The following is a 13,413-nucleotide window of genomic DNA, read 5'->3' on the forward strand; positions in this document are numbered from 1 at the left end:
CTAGATTTTTTAAAATCTTTATTTAATAGCCTATTTTTTGAACTACAAACAAACAGAAAACACTCTGACTAGTAAGGACAAACTATAGGTTAACCTGCTAATCTGAAGTGTGAATTTAATCAAGTGAGGAATTTTAACCAATGCATTAGAAGTTTAGCACGAGTATATTCAGAATGAGGCCTCCTTTGGTGAAATCATTGTCCTCATCCTGCTAAAGCATGTGAGACATTTTCAAATAGGTTTTAACATGCTTTTTGTGCAAATGCCCATAATGTGAGACCAAGCATAAGTTTTGACCAAATTTCTCCCATCCCTGAAAAAGCCTCTTCCTTAAAGCCTTTGATTAGGTAACAAAACAAACCTGAAACTTCTAGCCCAAAACAGCGCTTCCATCTTCCTGATCATTTCTATCTGACCCTGGTCTGGGCAATAAGAGGCAGCCAGCACGAAGAGCCCAACATGAGCGTCACATCTCCAAAGCAAGCATATGGCAGAACAGCATGAGAAACACTGAGAAAGCCCAATACTTACTTTTACTAATTTTATTAAACCTGTTTGGTTGAAGAGGTTTCCTAAAATTAGGCAATTTGACCAAGTCTGAGAGGAGGGGGAAGAACTGTTTGGTCTTTCACCTAAAGATAACATCAGCAATGCAGTCTAAAGAGAATTAGATCCCCTTTTTAGTGTTGCTCATTTTCTTAACACAGGTTTCAGACGGTTATGCATGCACACAAGTTCTTGTTCTAAAATGCTGAAAAAGGACCAATTATAGCCGTGTCCCCATTTTGGTTGATGAGGAGAAAGGTGGAAGTGTTACTCCATAAACTACCAGGGGATCTGTACTTTCCAAATCAGAAGCCTTCCTTGTTTACCCATATCACTGAAGTGTAATAGATTTGCATTTGTTTGCAAAGAAAAGTCTGTCTTGTGTGTTTAGCAATGAACTTAACTGATTTTCAGTGTCTGTAAACACTGCTTGTAACGCACCGGCCTACATAGCTGGAGACCTGTAACTACAGCCCAGTCAAAAAGTTCAAATATAGATATATGAAGTCATGGAACAGAGTTAGCCTCTCATGCCATGGTAATATTTTCTTCTTTAAAATGGCAATCAAATATACATCAGTCCCTAATGATCTGGCTCAAGGCTTAAACAGTATCTAAAAGCTAATTAGCCCCCTAAAGCATCTGAGGCTTAATAAGCAGTGTAGAACTAAAGCCACTGCACTAACCTCTCAAAGCATCAATATCATGGAGTACTTAAACCAGTCCCAAATGTGTTCATATTAAAGTCAAAAAGATTTCCAGACTAGTGCTTAGAAGTTGATTTTCACAGGCCCTGTTCTTGTGCTGTTTTTTTTTTTACCTCGTTAAATATTAAACTGAAGCACACACAAGTTTATAACCCAGACTTTTGCAAATCTGCAAAATGCGGCCACATAACTCACGTAATCACAAGCAGTCCATATTCCCTTTATCTTCTAAAAACTATAAAATGGACAACAGCTCTATACGGTCTGCTTCTTTTCTGCATTTTATAACATCACATCAAGCAGCTTTTAACATTCTGTTTTATGGCAGAGATGGGTGCAAGAAAAGGAATGCACTCAAATGCAGCAAAACACCTTCCACTAACAAACATCATTTAAACCACAGAATCCTTCACCAACAGCTGTGTCTTCCATCAACCTAAGACAATAAAAGCACGGATGACAATATTCAGTAAGTTTAAAAAGAAGAAAAAAAATCTTACCAGATTGGTAAGTTTTTAAATTAAGACTTCCAGTTCAATAAATTTTTTGTTCTAAACATATAAAACCATTTCAACAAATTCTGCAGGTTTTGATGCTCCTTCTAGCATAAAAGCGCGATCCCACACATAGTGTTTATTCATGAATTGGTGAAAACTGAAGCAAGGACAGAACTGGAAGCCACACAGTGCTACTTCAGTGCTAAAAGCCCTCACATTTCTGTCACAACTCATAGCTACCAGAAAGAAAAGGGTTGAATACACACTGGAGCTTTCCTTAAAGTGAATGCAGCAACATGTATGTAAAAGAGTATGTGTTACTGTTATATATTAGTTATATATAATAACAACAATTATTATAGTGGTCAAGCTTATTTCATACCATGAGACAAGCCATGAACACCTCAACAGCATAACCACACCATACTTCCCAAATGACATCATTCTGGCTATTTCGGTACGACAGACCCCAGAATCCTATCCATAATACTTGAACCAGCAAGACAACTCCTTAGGAAAAGCCGAAGTCCCTGAACGCACAAGTAACTTATAACAGCACTCAGGAAAGGATCAAGCAAGGGGGGAGATGGCTAGCTAGAAACACACAACAGTCTCTGAATTTTCAGAGGTCATTAGGAAAAGTGGGTTATGGATCCGAGATGTAGCAGTCAAGAAACAGTATCAGAGCACGTAGAAATCAATGAAGGATGAGACCAAAGAGCAAAGTAACTTTATTTTAAAGGAAGCGAGCTCCTCTAGAACACGCTCTTATGCTTAATTCTCTTCATCAAACAGCCTTAAGAGATTTACTGTGGTTCACAGAAGGTTAGCAACTTACTTACTGAAAGCTTATTCTTGCTGCTGCTGGCAGCTAAGTTTTAAGAAAGCTACTTTTGAATAAAATAGGTGATAGGAGAAAATGTTAGCTGACAACCTGCTGCCATTGGGGGGACACGACATGGGACGGGGACCAAACCAAACAGACTAAGGACAGACACTGAAATAAACCACCACAGAACTACCCAACGTCCCGAAAAAGAAATAAATACAATGACATCTCTTTGGAAGAATATTAATGCTATTTTACTTATTCTTTATTATTTACACTGTTTATAGAACACCGATATACATATACACTTAACTCATATACGTTGGTCACACTGATAGATGATCAAGTCCAGAGCAAAGATATCACACCGAAACATTATCAGCAAAAAAAAGAATGTGATTGACTTTTAAATACAGGTTGTAGGCTACCTTTAGAAAAGTATTATTTCATTCTAAATTCTAAGGCAAAATAAAGTCAACTTCACAAAATGTTATAAGCAAATATTTAAGAAGTTTTTTAAGGCAATTTAATGTTATTACATACTATCCTACAGGACTTCAAAACAGAGTAATATCCTAGCTCTGTCCATTGCGAAGCTAAAGCCAGCTCAGATCACAGGTCAGGGTGAGAAGTTTTCAAGGCACAGCTGTCCTGCAAGGACAAACTCCCTCAAGGAAGTATCCCAAGCACTTTTCTGCCTTTAGTGCAGGAATGCATTCTCCAAAGGAATCTTGCTATATTGTATCTGACTAGTAACTGGAGAAAGAAAGTATCTGCCACTATCTAGAGAAATAAGGTGGAAGGGAAAACATAACCCGTTCCATAAGATATCTTTAACTTCTGATTAACTGAGCTACAGGATAAAAAAAATCCAGCACTGATAGAACCAGTTGTGGTAGCAGACAAAAACTACCTCCAGGTAAGGTAAAGGTCCTTGAATCCAACCCACCTCAATGCACTTCATTCCTCAAAACTGTATTTGAGGTCCTATGTCATTACAGACTTTAAAACCATCACAGTCATTCTGTTCAACATGACACCTTGAACAACGTGTTTTCAGGGGCACTTTCTGTATAAATATTATGGCAAAGATACTAATGATTGTGGTTTAGGTTTGCCAGGGTTTTCTGAACTGTAACTTAAAATTCAAAAATCCTTCTGCTTAAATCAGTGTACATAGGCCAATTAAAAAGCACAAGATCAAGGACCAATAAACTAACACCCTATCTGGGATTGCAGCCATTCACAGATACTTCAGACTGTAAGGAAAGGCCAGGGTAGAGAGGCATTTTCCTTGGCTTGCTTTCCCTGCCAGGGGAACCCACCACTTCAGCAAAACTTCAATACCACTAGAAAAAAAACGAAGGGATTCAACACTTCTGGATCTTTCCAAAAGCTGCTAATTCCTAGGAATGCCCAGCAACTACTTTACTAAAGCACAATAGGTATATCCATCACCAACCAAAATACAAGCCCTTCACAGAACAAAAGTGCTTCTTTTTCTTTCAGAAGAGAGATTCATTGCAGGACTGTATTTCTAAAAGCCTACACAACATACCCAAGAACAGTCAGATCTTTACCAGGACAAGTAGATCACCCACAATAAACACTGAGTTAACCCAAATGAAGTATTTTTTTATAGAGTTTATTTCAATATTAATTTGAATGAAAATGAGATTTTCTTCAACTAATGTAATGTGTAAGCCTCATGAAGCTCAACAAACGGATATAGTGCAAAGTCCTGCCCCTGGGAAAGAATAACCCTACACACCAGGACAGGCTGGGGCTGACCAGCTGGAAAGCAGCTTGCCAGGAAAGGCCCTGAGGGTCCAAGCTGACCACGAGCCAGTGACGTGCCCTTGCGGCAAAGACCACCAACAACCTCCTGAGCTGCATTAGGCATTGCATGGCCAGCAGATGGAGGCAGGCGATCCTGCCCCTCTGCTCAGCCCTGGTGAGAGCCACATCTGGAGCACTGCGTCCAGTTCTGGGTTCCCCAGTACAGGTGAGACAGGGACAAACTGGAAGGGGTCCAGGGAAGGGCCACAAAGGTCATCAAAGGTTTGGACCATCTGACATACAAGCAGAGGTTGACAGAGCTGGGACTGTTCAGCCTGGAGAAAAGAGCAGGGCTGCACAAGACAATCTCCAGAGGTCCCCAACAACCTCAGCCATTCTGTGATTCTGTGTATGTAGTACTATCTATACAACACTGTTACATCATAGGGACAAAGGGACATAATTCATTCATCTCTACATGTATCATGTGATAAGTGATCGCTTATCAACTGCACAAGTCATACCATACACCCACACTATCTCCTGTGCCCTTGTCTCCCTCTCCCCCCCATACTCCATGCTCTCGCTTCTCCCTTCCAAGAAGTGCACATTCTCATTTCATAACAGCTGCAAATTGGAGCCACTGAAACAACAGACCATCTCCTGCTCCTCCTATCCTAAGGTGTCAAAACCAGCTACTAGCAAATCTTTCATCACAAGTGTTTTCAGTCACAGGGTTACATGCACTTGTGAATTTTGGGAAGCTAGGGCTGGGGATAATGCATATTCTGTGATATTTAGCAAAGTACTGCAACATAACTGAGCCCCCCTATACCAAATGGGGACTGTTTCTCTGTGGTGTTCTTTGCCTCACTTTTTAATGTTAGTTTCTTCCTTCTTCTGCTTCTTTTTACTTGTTCACGGGATTCTTTTTCTTTGCCTAGCTATTTGCTTTACTCAGTCATCTTAGTCTTCATAAACTTGCTTGATGGAAGTTACCCACTTTAGTTTATTCTCTTTATTTCCTACTTTTCCTTGAATTAACCTTCATTTTTTGAAGGATATGAATTATTATTATTTAAACTCCACCTACTTAACTATACTGGGAATTCTTTATTACTACTGCCTACCTCTGCCTTTTACAATTTTTACGATTAACCAGCTGAGAATAAAATCTGCACAGGAAAAGCTCTCAATTCCCATCCATAAGTTAACGGTCTTTCAGCAACTCTGCCCTCCACATTACCCTGGCTCAGCAGCTTCAACTTCACCGATACTGAAGAGCAGCAGACTACTTCTAAGAGGTATACAAAAAGGCACAGAGATTATATTGTCAGTTGGCTTCTACCAGATGTATACACATCTGCACATGCAACGCAAAGGTTCAGAGAGTTTGGAGTGGTTTTGTTTTTAGAAGAACATCAGATCAAAAAAGGTTGAACCTACAGGACTTGTTGGGTTCTCACATACTCTTTGGTATTAGTGAGGGATCAGCTTCTCAGAGAGTCATTCTTCAGCCACCAGCGTGAACACGCTACCACTGGTAGCCGTAACATAGTGGTAAAATCAGTGCATTTTAAAGTCATATATGCAAGCTAAGTTACATAGCAGAAACTGTTGCAGAGGGCAGAGAACAAACAAAATGTAAGTACTTCTCCCACACAACATTCATAATGCTATATAACGCTTTCAGACTGATTTTTTTTTTAATTTGTAAGACTAATCTTACTGTGCTGAGTATTAATTTTTCCATCCAAAGTATGCTTGCTTTGACAATCCACATACTAAATGTTTCATTTGTTCCTCAACCAAGAAAAACAAAGATCTCCAGAGCTACCAACAAGGTATTATGACAGGATATAATGGCAGTTAGTTTTGTATCACCCAAACTTCATGCATTATGTTTGTTGCTGTAACAAATTAAGATGTATTTGGGAGAAGTTGTGTTCTTTAGAGATAGAAGCTTTCCTCACTATTGTAAAACCCAAGTACAGTAGTAGTTGCTCTTTTCTGAGATGGAGGATGTTTAATCTTTCAGTTCCAAGTCCCATGAAAGAGCACCCACACATGGTTCTCTCCCTACGTTTAATGAACATTATAAAAACAAAAGTTGTCTTTCTCTGTAATTAGGAACTGCCAAGATCCGAGAGTAGAGAACAAATGATGCATGCTACAGGAAAGGAAAGGAAAGGAAATGTTCTCCATTTCTCTCAGCAAAGAGAAGAGATGGAGAACAACCAGAGAATCCGTGTGTCAGAACAAAAATAGTATAGGGAGAAGTAAGGAAAAAGAAGAATAAACCCAGGCTACAAACAACATCAGGCTCATTAACAGAGCAGCAACAGCAACATGAAGTTCAAAGAAATATTTTTGGTCATTTGCTTTTAGTTAGACCCTCTCTGTCTTAACCAACTCTGTTCTGCTGGTTAAAGGACAGACACCATACCACATCAGTTCTGGCATAGGATTAGTAAAATAGAAAGATGGCCACAACTGAACTGGAAAAGATCTTGTCATCAGTTCTGTTGGCCAACACAGACTAACTGGAAGTATTCTGGGAATAGCTTTTTCTTTTTTTGGCAACAGTAAAAAAGGCCAAAAAGCCAGTCTCATCACCAAGTGCAACACCAGCAGTCAGGAAGTGAAGCCCTCTGAGGGGTGGAGGAAGCTTCTGCTCTGCCGCCTACTGCGGGCAAACAGTTTCTGTTCCAGGTTACAGCCCTGGGATGCTGTTAGTAACTCCAGCACTGCAAGCAGATTGTTTATATCCAGCTTCTCTCTCCTCTTTACCTTCCTGTGCATACCAGCTGCTTACTAAGAACTATGTTTCTCTAACCAAAATGGATTTCAACGAACAGTCCATCTCAGTGCACCACACTGAACAAATGACTGCATAAATAGCCAGACTTGTTTACTAAAAGTAAAAATCTACAAGAAACAAACCACAACATTTATTTATACGGGGCAATGACAGCTGTAAGCGTACACGTTTTCCAGTTACTCTCATCACAACTGTACTTCTGTGGAAGTCAGAGGCAGAAGTCACTACCATGTCACATTTTTCAACATCATCAAAACATTAGAGAAATAAAACGCATTCTTCACAAGACTTCTATTATAGGCTAATCAGTTCACCTTTTAAGAAAATGTATAGTGAAATAGTTAGTTTTAAGTATATACCTGATACCTGTTTAATTATAAGGACCTGATTATGTAAAATTGAAGCAGAGGAAAAAAGAAACAGCTTAACAATTCACACTTTTGAAAAAACAAATATTCACCTATTTAGCAGAATATTACAACATTGTCTTGAGAAGTGATATAGAAGCCCCTATCTGAATAGGTCAGCAGTTCTCCTAAATAAGAGTATTGACAATTACTTGCAAGTTATAGCTAATTAAAAAAAAAAACAAAAACAAACCACACACCCAAAAAACTACTGCACCTTGCAAATCCATTGCAAACCTTGAACTCAGCATGCTTCTTGCTCTAAAACACAAAATTACTTCCAGATTGAATATATGAAGCTTTTAACATTAAAACATGCAATATTCATTGATAGTTAAGTATCTTTTTAGGGAAAAAACTTACTTGATTGAGTTTCTGAAGTGGTCCTCAGCGGGATTTTTTACTGTACAACTGTTCAGCAACCATAAATCTGCTTCAGCAGAGTTGTCTAGAAGACATAAAGGTACAAGTCTGTTTTAAGAATTATCCAACCTGTCAACTCCTACTTTATATCATATAAAAAGAAGTCAAAACTTAGCCATTATCCATAAGTTGACTATTTGCAAAACGAGTTTATATTCAACATTTAAAACAATTACATTCTTGGAACGGGGTTTTTGTTCATTTGGTTTTTTATTTTGTGTTTTAGAAACAAAAAACACACACGAGCATTTCCATTGTACTTTTTTTTTTTTTTGCAAAGGAAGAATGAACAGTTATCTCATTGTCCTGGTTTTGGCTGGGATAGAGTTAATTTTCTTCCTAGTAGCAGGCACAGTGCTGTGGTTTGGATTTAGTAGGAGAAGAATGTTGATAACACACTGATGTTTTAGTTGTTGCTAAGTACTACGTATGCTAGTCAAGGACTTTTCAGCTTCCCATGCTCTGCCAGGCGCACAGGAAATTGGGAGGGGGCACAGCCAGAAGAGTTGATCCAAACTGACCAAAGGGCTATTCCATACCATATGACGTCATGCTCAGTATATAAACTGGGGGAGGGTTGGCCGGGGAGCAGCGATCGCTGCTCAGGAACTGTCTGGGTGTCGGTCAGCAGTGGTGAGCAATTTCATTGTGCATCACTTACTTTGTATATTATTATTATTATTATTATCATTATTATATTGTTATTATTATCATTACTATTTTACTTTATTGCAATTATTAAACTGTTCTTATCTCAACCCAGGAGTGTTTCTCACTCTTTCTCCTCCGATTCTCTCCCCCGTCCTATCGGGGTAGGGGGAGTGAGCGAGCGGCTGCGTGGTGCTTAGCTGCTGGCTGGGGCTAAACCACGACACTCATTTACCAGCTGAGATGCCACTAGGTTGCACATCAAGGAAAACAAAGTTAAGAAAAATGGTCGCTACTCTCAAGAATGCATACTCCCCAGAAAGATCTGGCCTACCCAAAGGCAAAAAGATCACCAAAATGAATAAAGGTGCTTTTTAAAATGAGTGATCAACAAAAGCAGGTTTCACTAACAAAACAAAATCCCTGCTTCAGCTCTACTGTGAATTAGTACTACAAAAGAGACAAATCAGAATTTATAAAACATGAATCTCTACTAAAGAGAAAAGTCAAATGTAGCTAATTTGGAAAGAAACATGCATATTTCTATTTTAGAATTTATCTTAGTTATGGTATAATTACAGTTCAGCAATTTTCCAACAAAAGATATTCATGCAACGAATATCTGCCTCCATTCAGATAAGCATATAATTTTCGTCAAGACCCAAACCTTTCTGTATGTTCACAACCGTTTGATATCTAGATGCATTAACAGAACTCAACTCCAGAATTATCTGCGGAAGAACATATATAAACTCTAATCCTGTAAAACATGACCTATAGCACAGAATTACTAGCACAGTTATTTTTCTTGTGAAGTTAGAGCTTCTTTTTTCAAATAAGAGAATGAAGATAATCTATCTCAAATATTCAAGTGCTCTAGCATTCATCAGAATAACTTGTATCAGTTTGGATAAGAAAATTTGTGTCACTCTTGCTACTATTCCGTATATCCTGAGTATTGAAATATTGACTGAGGTATCTTCAAATAACATAAGCCAACGAACAACAGAGCTAAAACATCATTTTTAGGATGCCTTATTTGAATTGACAGCCTGCTAAAGCAGAAGAAAGCTTGCAAAGATTTAAGCGTGTTTACATGTGCACTCATCATGAATGTATGCACATAGGCGTGAATATCCTTTTCCCCCCCATACACATACTTATGACTCTAAATGCTAAAAGTGAAAAATCTTTCCTTCTTTCTCACTGCCATTTTCTCCAAAGAAATGATCCTTTACAATTAACTATCAGTCACTTAATTTAGGAAGCAGGTAAAATGAAAATAACATATAAAATAGCAACCGAAGGACATACTTATGTTAAGTAAGAGAAAACATTCAGAAGGTTTGTAATCTTTGTTGATAGAGATTACGCCATTAACTTGGATCAAACACTGGTCTCTTCTATGACAGGGAAAGGCTACAAGGGAGTCATCAAAAATAACATTCAGACCTTTACCTATTTTAAACATAAAGCAAATGTACCAAGATCTGACCCTGCCTTGACAGGCTGGGAAAGAGGACCAAGTTCAATTTTAGTCTATACAGAAGTCATGGAGAGAGCCAAAGAATCTCTCCTCCAACTCAGGCTGCATGAAAATGTTTCCAGACTAATGAACATACTATTGCTGTTAGAAAGACAATTAGAGGTAAAAAAAGTTATTAGGAATGACATACAGAAAGGCAAAAGGTACCATTTCAAAATCAGAAAACGGGTGAACTCTTGGCCTAGTCAAATTCACTGAGTATGAAAACAAACACATTTTTAAAAGTGTTCCAATAATGCTGCCAAAACTTTGTATTTCTTATTCTTTTCAGCAGCATAAAATGTTTATAAATTCAGCTCCACACCCTAACATACCCACCTGCTAATTAGTGGGGGGGACTAAGTAACAAGATGCCAACAGTAAGTCAGGCAGGAGGCTGGGAATACATTTAACAGACAAGAGTTGCAGTAGCAGGCATGCGTCACTGTAGAGCATAACAATTTTCGAGAGATGTCTTTATTCAGAGGAGAGATCCTTTAATGCAGAGAACACCAATTCTGGGCTTGGTTTCAGTTCCTCCTTGTATCACGGTCTCCACGTGTGAAGGAAGAGCAAGCCTCACGGTGACAACATTTCTCCCCTAAAGCTAAAATAAACCCCCTTTCTTCAAAACAGCTCTGGAAAAACTAACACATTTAGGTTTAGAAAGACCTCACACACTAACCCAAAAGGAATCATCTCATACAGCAATTTCAATTCCAGGCTATTAATGTATTAGCCCCTTAACTGGGAATCTGAGGGACAACGACCGCAACACTTGCGCATATTTTATCTATAGAAAAAAATCTCCCAAATACATTCAAATTCATTCCTTCACAGGTTTCACCCTCTGCAGAGCAGAAGGTGCAGAATAAAGGCTTCTGCAGAATAGAATCTTCTGAGCAGCTTTGGGAAAAGGAATCTCATTAATGTATACATCTAAAAATCATTTAAGAAAAATAGAAGCTGTCCTGGTTTCGGCTGGGATAGAGTTAATTTTCTTCCTAGTAGCAGGCACAGTGCTGTGGTTTGGATTTAGTAGAAGAATGCTGATAACACACTGATGTTTTTAGTTGTTGCTAAGTCCTGCTTATGCTAGTCAAGGGCTTTTCAGCTTCCCATGCTCTGCCAGGCGCACAAGAAACTGGGAGGGGGCACAGCCAGAATAGTTGATCCAAACTGACCAAAGGGCTATTCCATACCGTACGACATCATGCTCAGTATAGAAACTGGGGGGGGGGGGGGGGGGTTGGCCGGGGAGCAGCCATCGCTGCTTGGGAACTATCTGGGTTTTGGTCGGCGGGCAGTGAGCAATTGCATTGTGCATCACTTGCTTTGTATATCATTATTATTACTATCATTATTGTATTGTTATTATTATCATTACTATTTTACTTTATTGCAATTATTAAACTGTTCTTACCTCAACCCAGGAGCGTTTCTCACTCTTACTCCTCTGATACTCTCCCACATCCCACCGGGGCAGGGGGAGTGAGCTGTGTGGTGCTTAGTTGCTGGCTGGAGCTGAACCACGACAGAAGCATAGCAGGGGCTTGTCCTCTCCTTACAGCAATAGTATTATTTTATCATATTTAGTTATTCTATTTCTGTATTTATTTTTTAAATATTTTTTCTTATTAACTCTCATTCTCTCTCATATGGATATATTTACATACAAGTTTTGATTAGGTATATATAAATACATGCACACATTTATGAGTTATGAGTATTTATTAATAAGAGTACATACCACAACTCTTCAAAATACCTGAATTTTCTTAGTTCTTTACTGCACTGTTCATACATAAAATAATTACATACACTGGTGTAGATTCACCATGATCTACAGTATTTTCTCAAGCAAATTTCAGTTTAAACAAAATTATTTACCAACAGGGAATTTTTGTATCGGGTTGCAGGAAAATAGGTACTTTACAACGTTGTGGGGGCAACTTGTCAGTGGTCATGTTTTGCTTTTAGAACTTTTGATGCACTTACACTAAATGCAAGGCCTTGATGGACATGCTGAAAAAAACACGGACCAAAACACCAGAGCGGAGTTGGCACATATAAACAAGATCTTGAGGCTTCATAATTACTAAATATTAAGCAACACCGTGGGTAAGGGTTCTTTATTCGGGGCAGAGGGATTGGAGGGACTGGCTATACGTATATATACCTATACACAGATACGTACATTAATCAGTGTTCTGACATGAGTAGTTTCTAGTGTCCAGTGTGTGCCCAAAGAAAGAATAAAACAGCTCTGACAAATAAGCTCATGCTTCTAAATACATGCCTGTACAGGCAGGGGCAGACTGACCAGAGCCTTCTCTGTCTACACTCCAGGAAGACAGATGTGAAGTATTTAGGGCTGGATGGCAAACAGCACGTGAATGTAGCACTGTGCCTGCTACAGCAGGCCATGCACCCTTCCATGGCAGGTCTCTGCTTGCCACCTTTTCCAACTCCAGCCTCCACCTTGTAAGGTCACAGTGAAGCTGGGATTCATTCATTCAGCAGGTTGATACCCATCATCCTCAGAAACCTCCATTAGATCATAAGGTTTTGGAGAAACCTCCAAAATTTTCGCGGGGAGGAGAGGCTTGTGTCTGGGAACTCTCACAGATCTGACTGAAGAGGACAATCTAACCTTTACAGAAGGTTTTCCAGAAAGTTACACATACCGTGACAGGCAAAACTGAAGCAAGAACCATAAGCACAGCAAACACCAATTATAGTAGTGAGTATGGGATATAGGTGCCCTTTTCTATATCCTGCAACAAACTTCTCTAAGGAGATCTTCTTTCTTCAACTTGTTTTTTCCATATATTCAGCCTAATGATACTTTTTAATTGATGATATTTTGCTGCTGACCATTTTTTGATGAGCTACTTAAACAGTTTCCTGTATGTTAAGACATTTTTAGAAAAAAGTTACGTCAAATTAGCATTGTATTAAATGCTCAAAAACACAACTCAAAACCATGGCCTTTTTGCATTGTGACATCTTTTCCATAAAAGAAAGGCTACACTGGAAGTAAACCACAAAGTCTATCATACTCTCTGCAAAACAACATAGAGTACAAAGAAACCTAAAGGTCATGGAAACTTCTGAACACTTAACTTAATTGGGAAGCTCTGGAAAACATGAATTGGCTGCATTAGGCAATACTAAGAGGATAAAATGGCAAGAGCCTGAAACATCAGTATACCTACAGAGGAAAACAAT

General features: G+C 38.8%; 1 protein-coding gene across 1 annotated transcript in view; it reads right to left on the reverse strand.

Moving 5' to 3' along the window:
• Positions 1 to 13,413, reverse strand: part of CDKAL1 (CDKAL1 threonylcarbamoyladenosine tRNA methylthiotransferase) — a 432,229-nt gene that overhangs the window by 350,568 nt on the left and 68,248 nt on the right. Inside the window, exon 5 of the mRNA XM_075704904.1 lies at positions 7,950 to 8,034. Within this exon, the coding sequence (XP_075561019.1) occupies positions 7,950 to 8,034 (85 nt within the window). The remainder of the gene's footprint in view (positions 1 to 7,949; positions 8,035 to 13,413) is intronic.

This window comes from Pelecanus crispus, chromosome 2 (genome assembly GCF_030463565.1).
Source record: "Pelecanus crispus isolate bPelCri1 chromosome 2, bPelCri1.pri, whole genome shotgun sequence".
Taxonomy (NCBI): domain Eukaryota; kingdom Metazoa; phylum Chordata; class Aves; order Pelecaniformes; family Pelecanidae; genus Pelecanus; species Pelecanus crispus.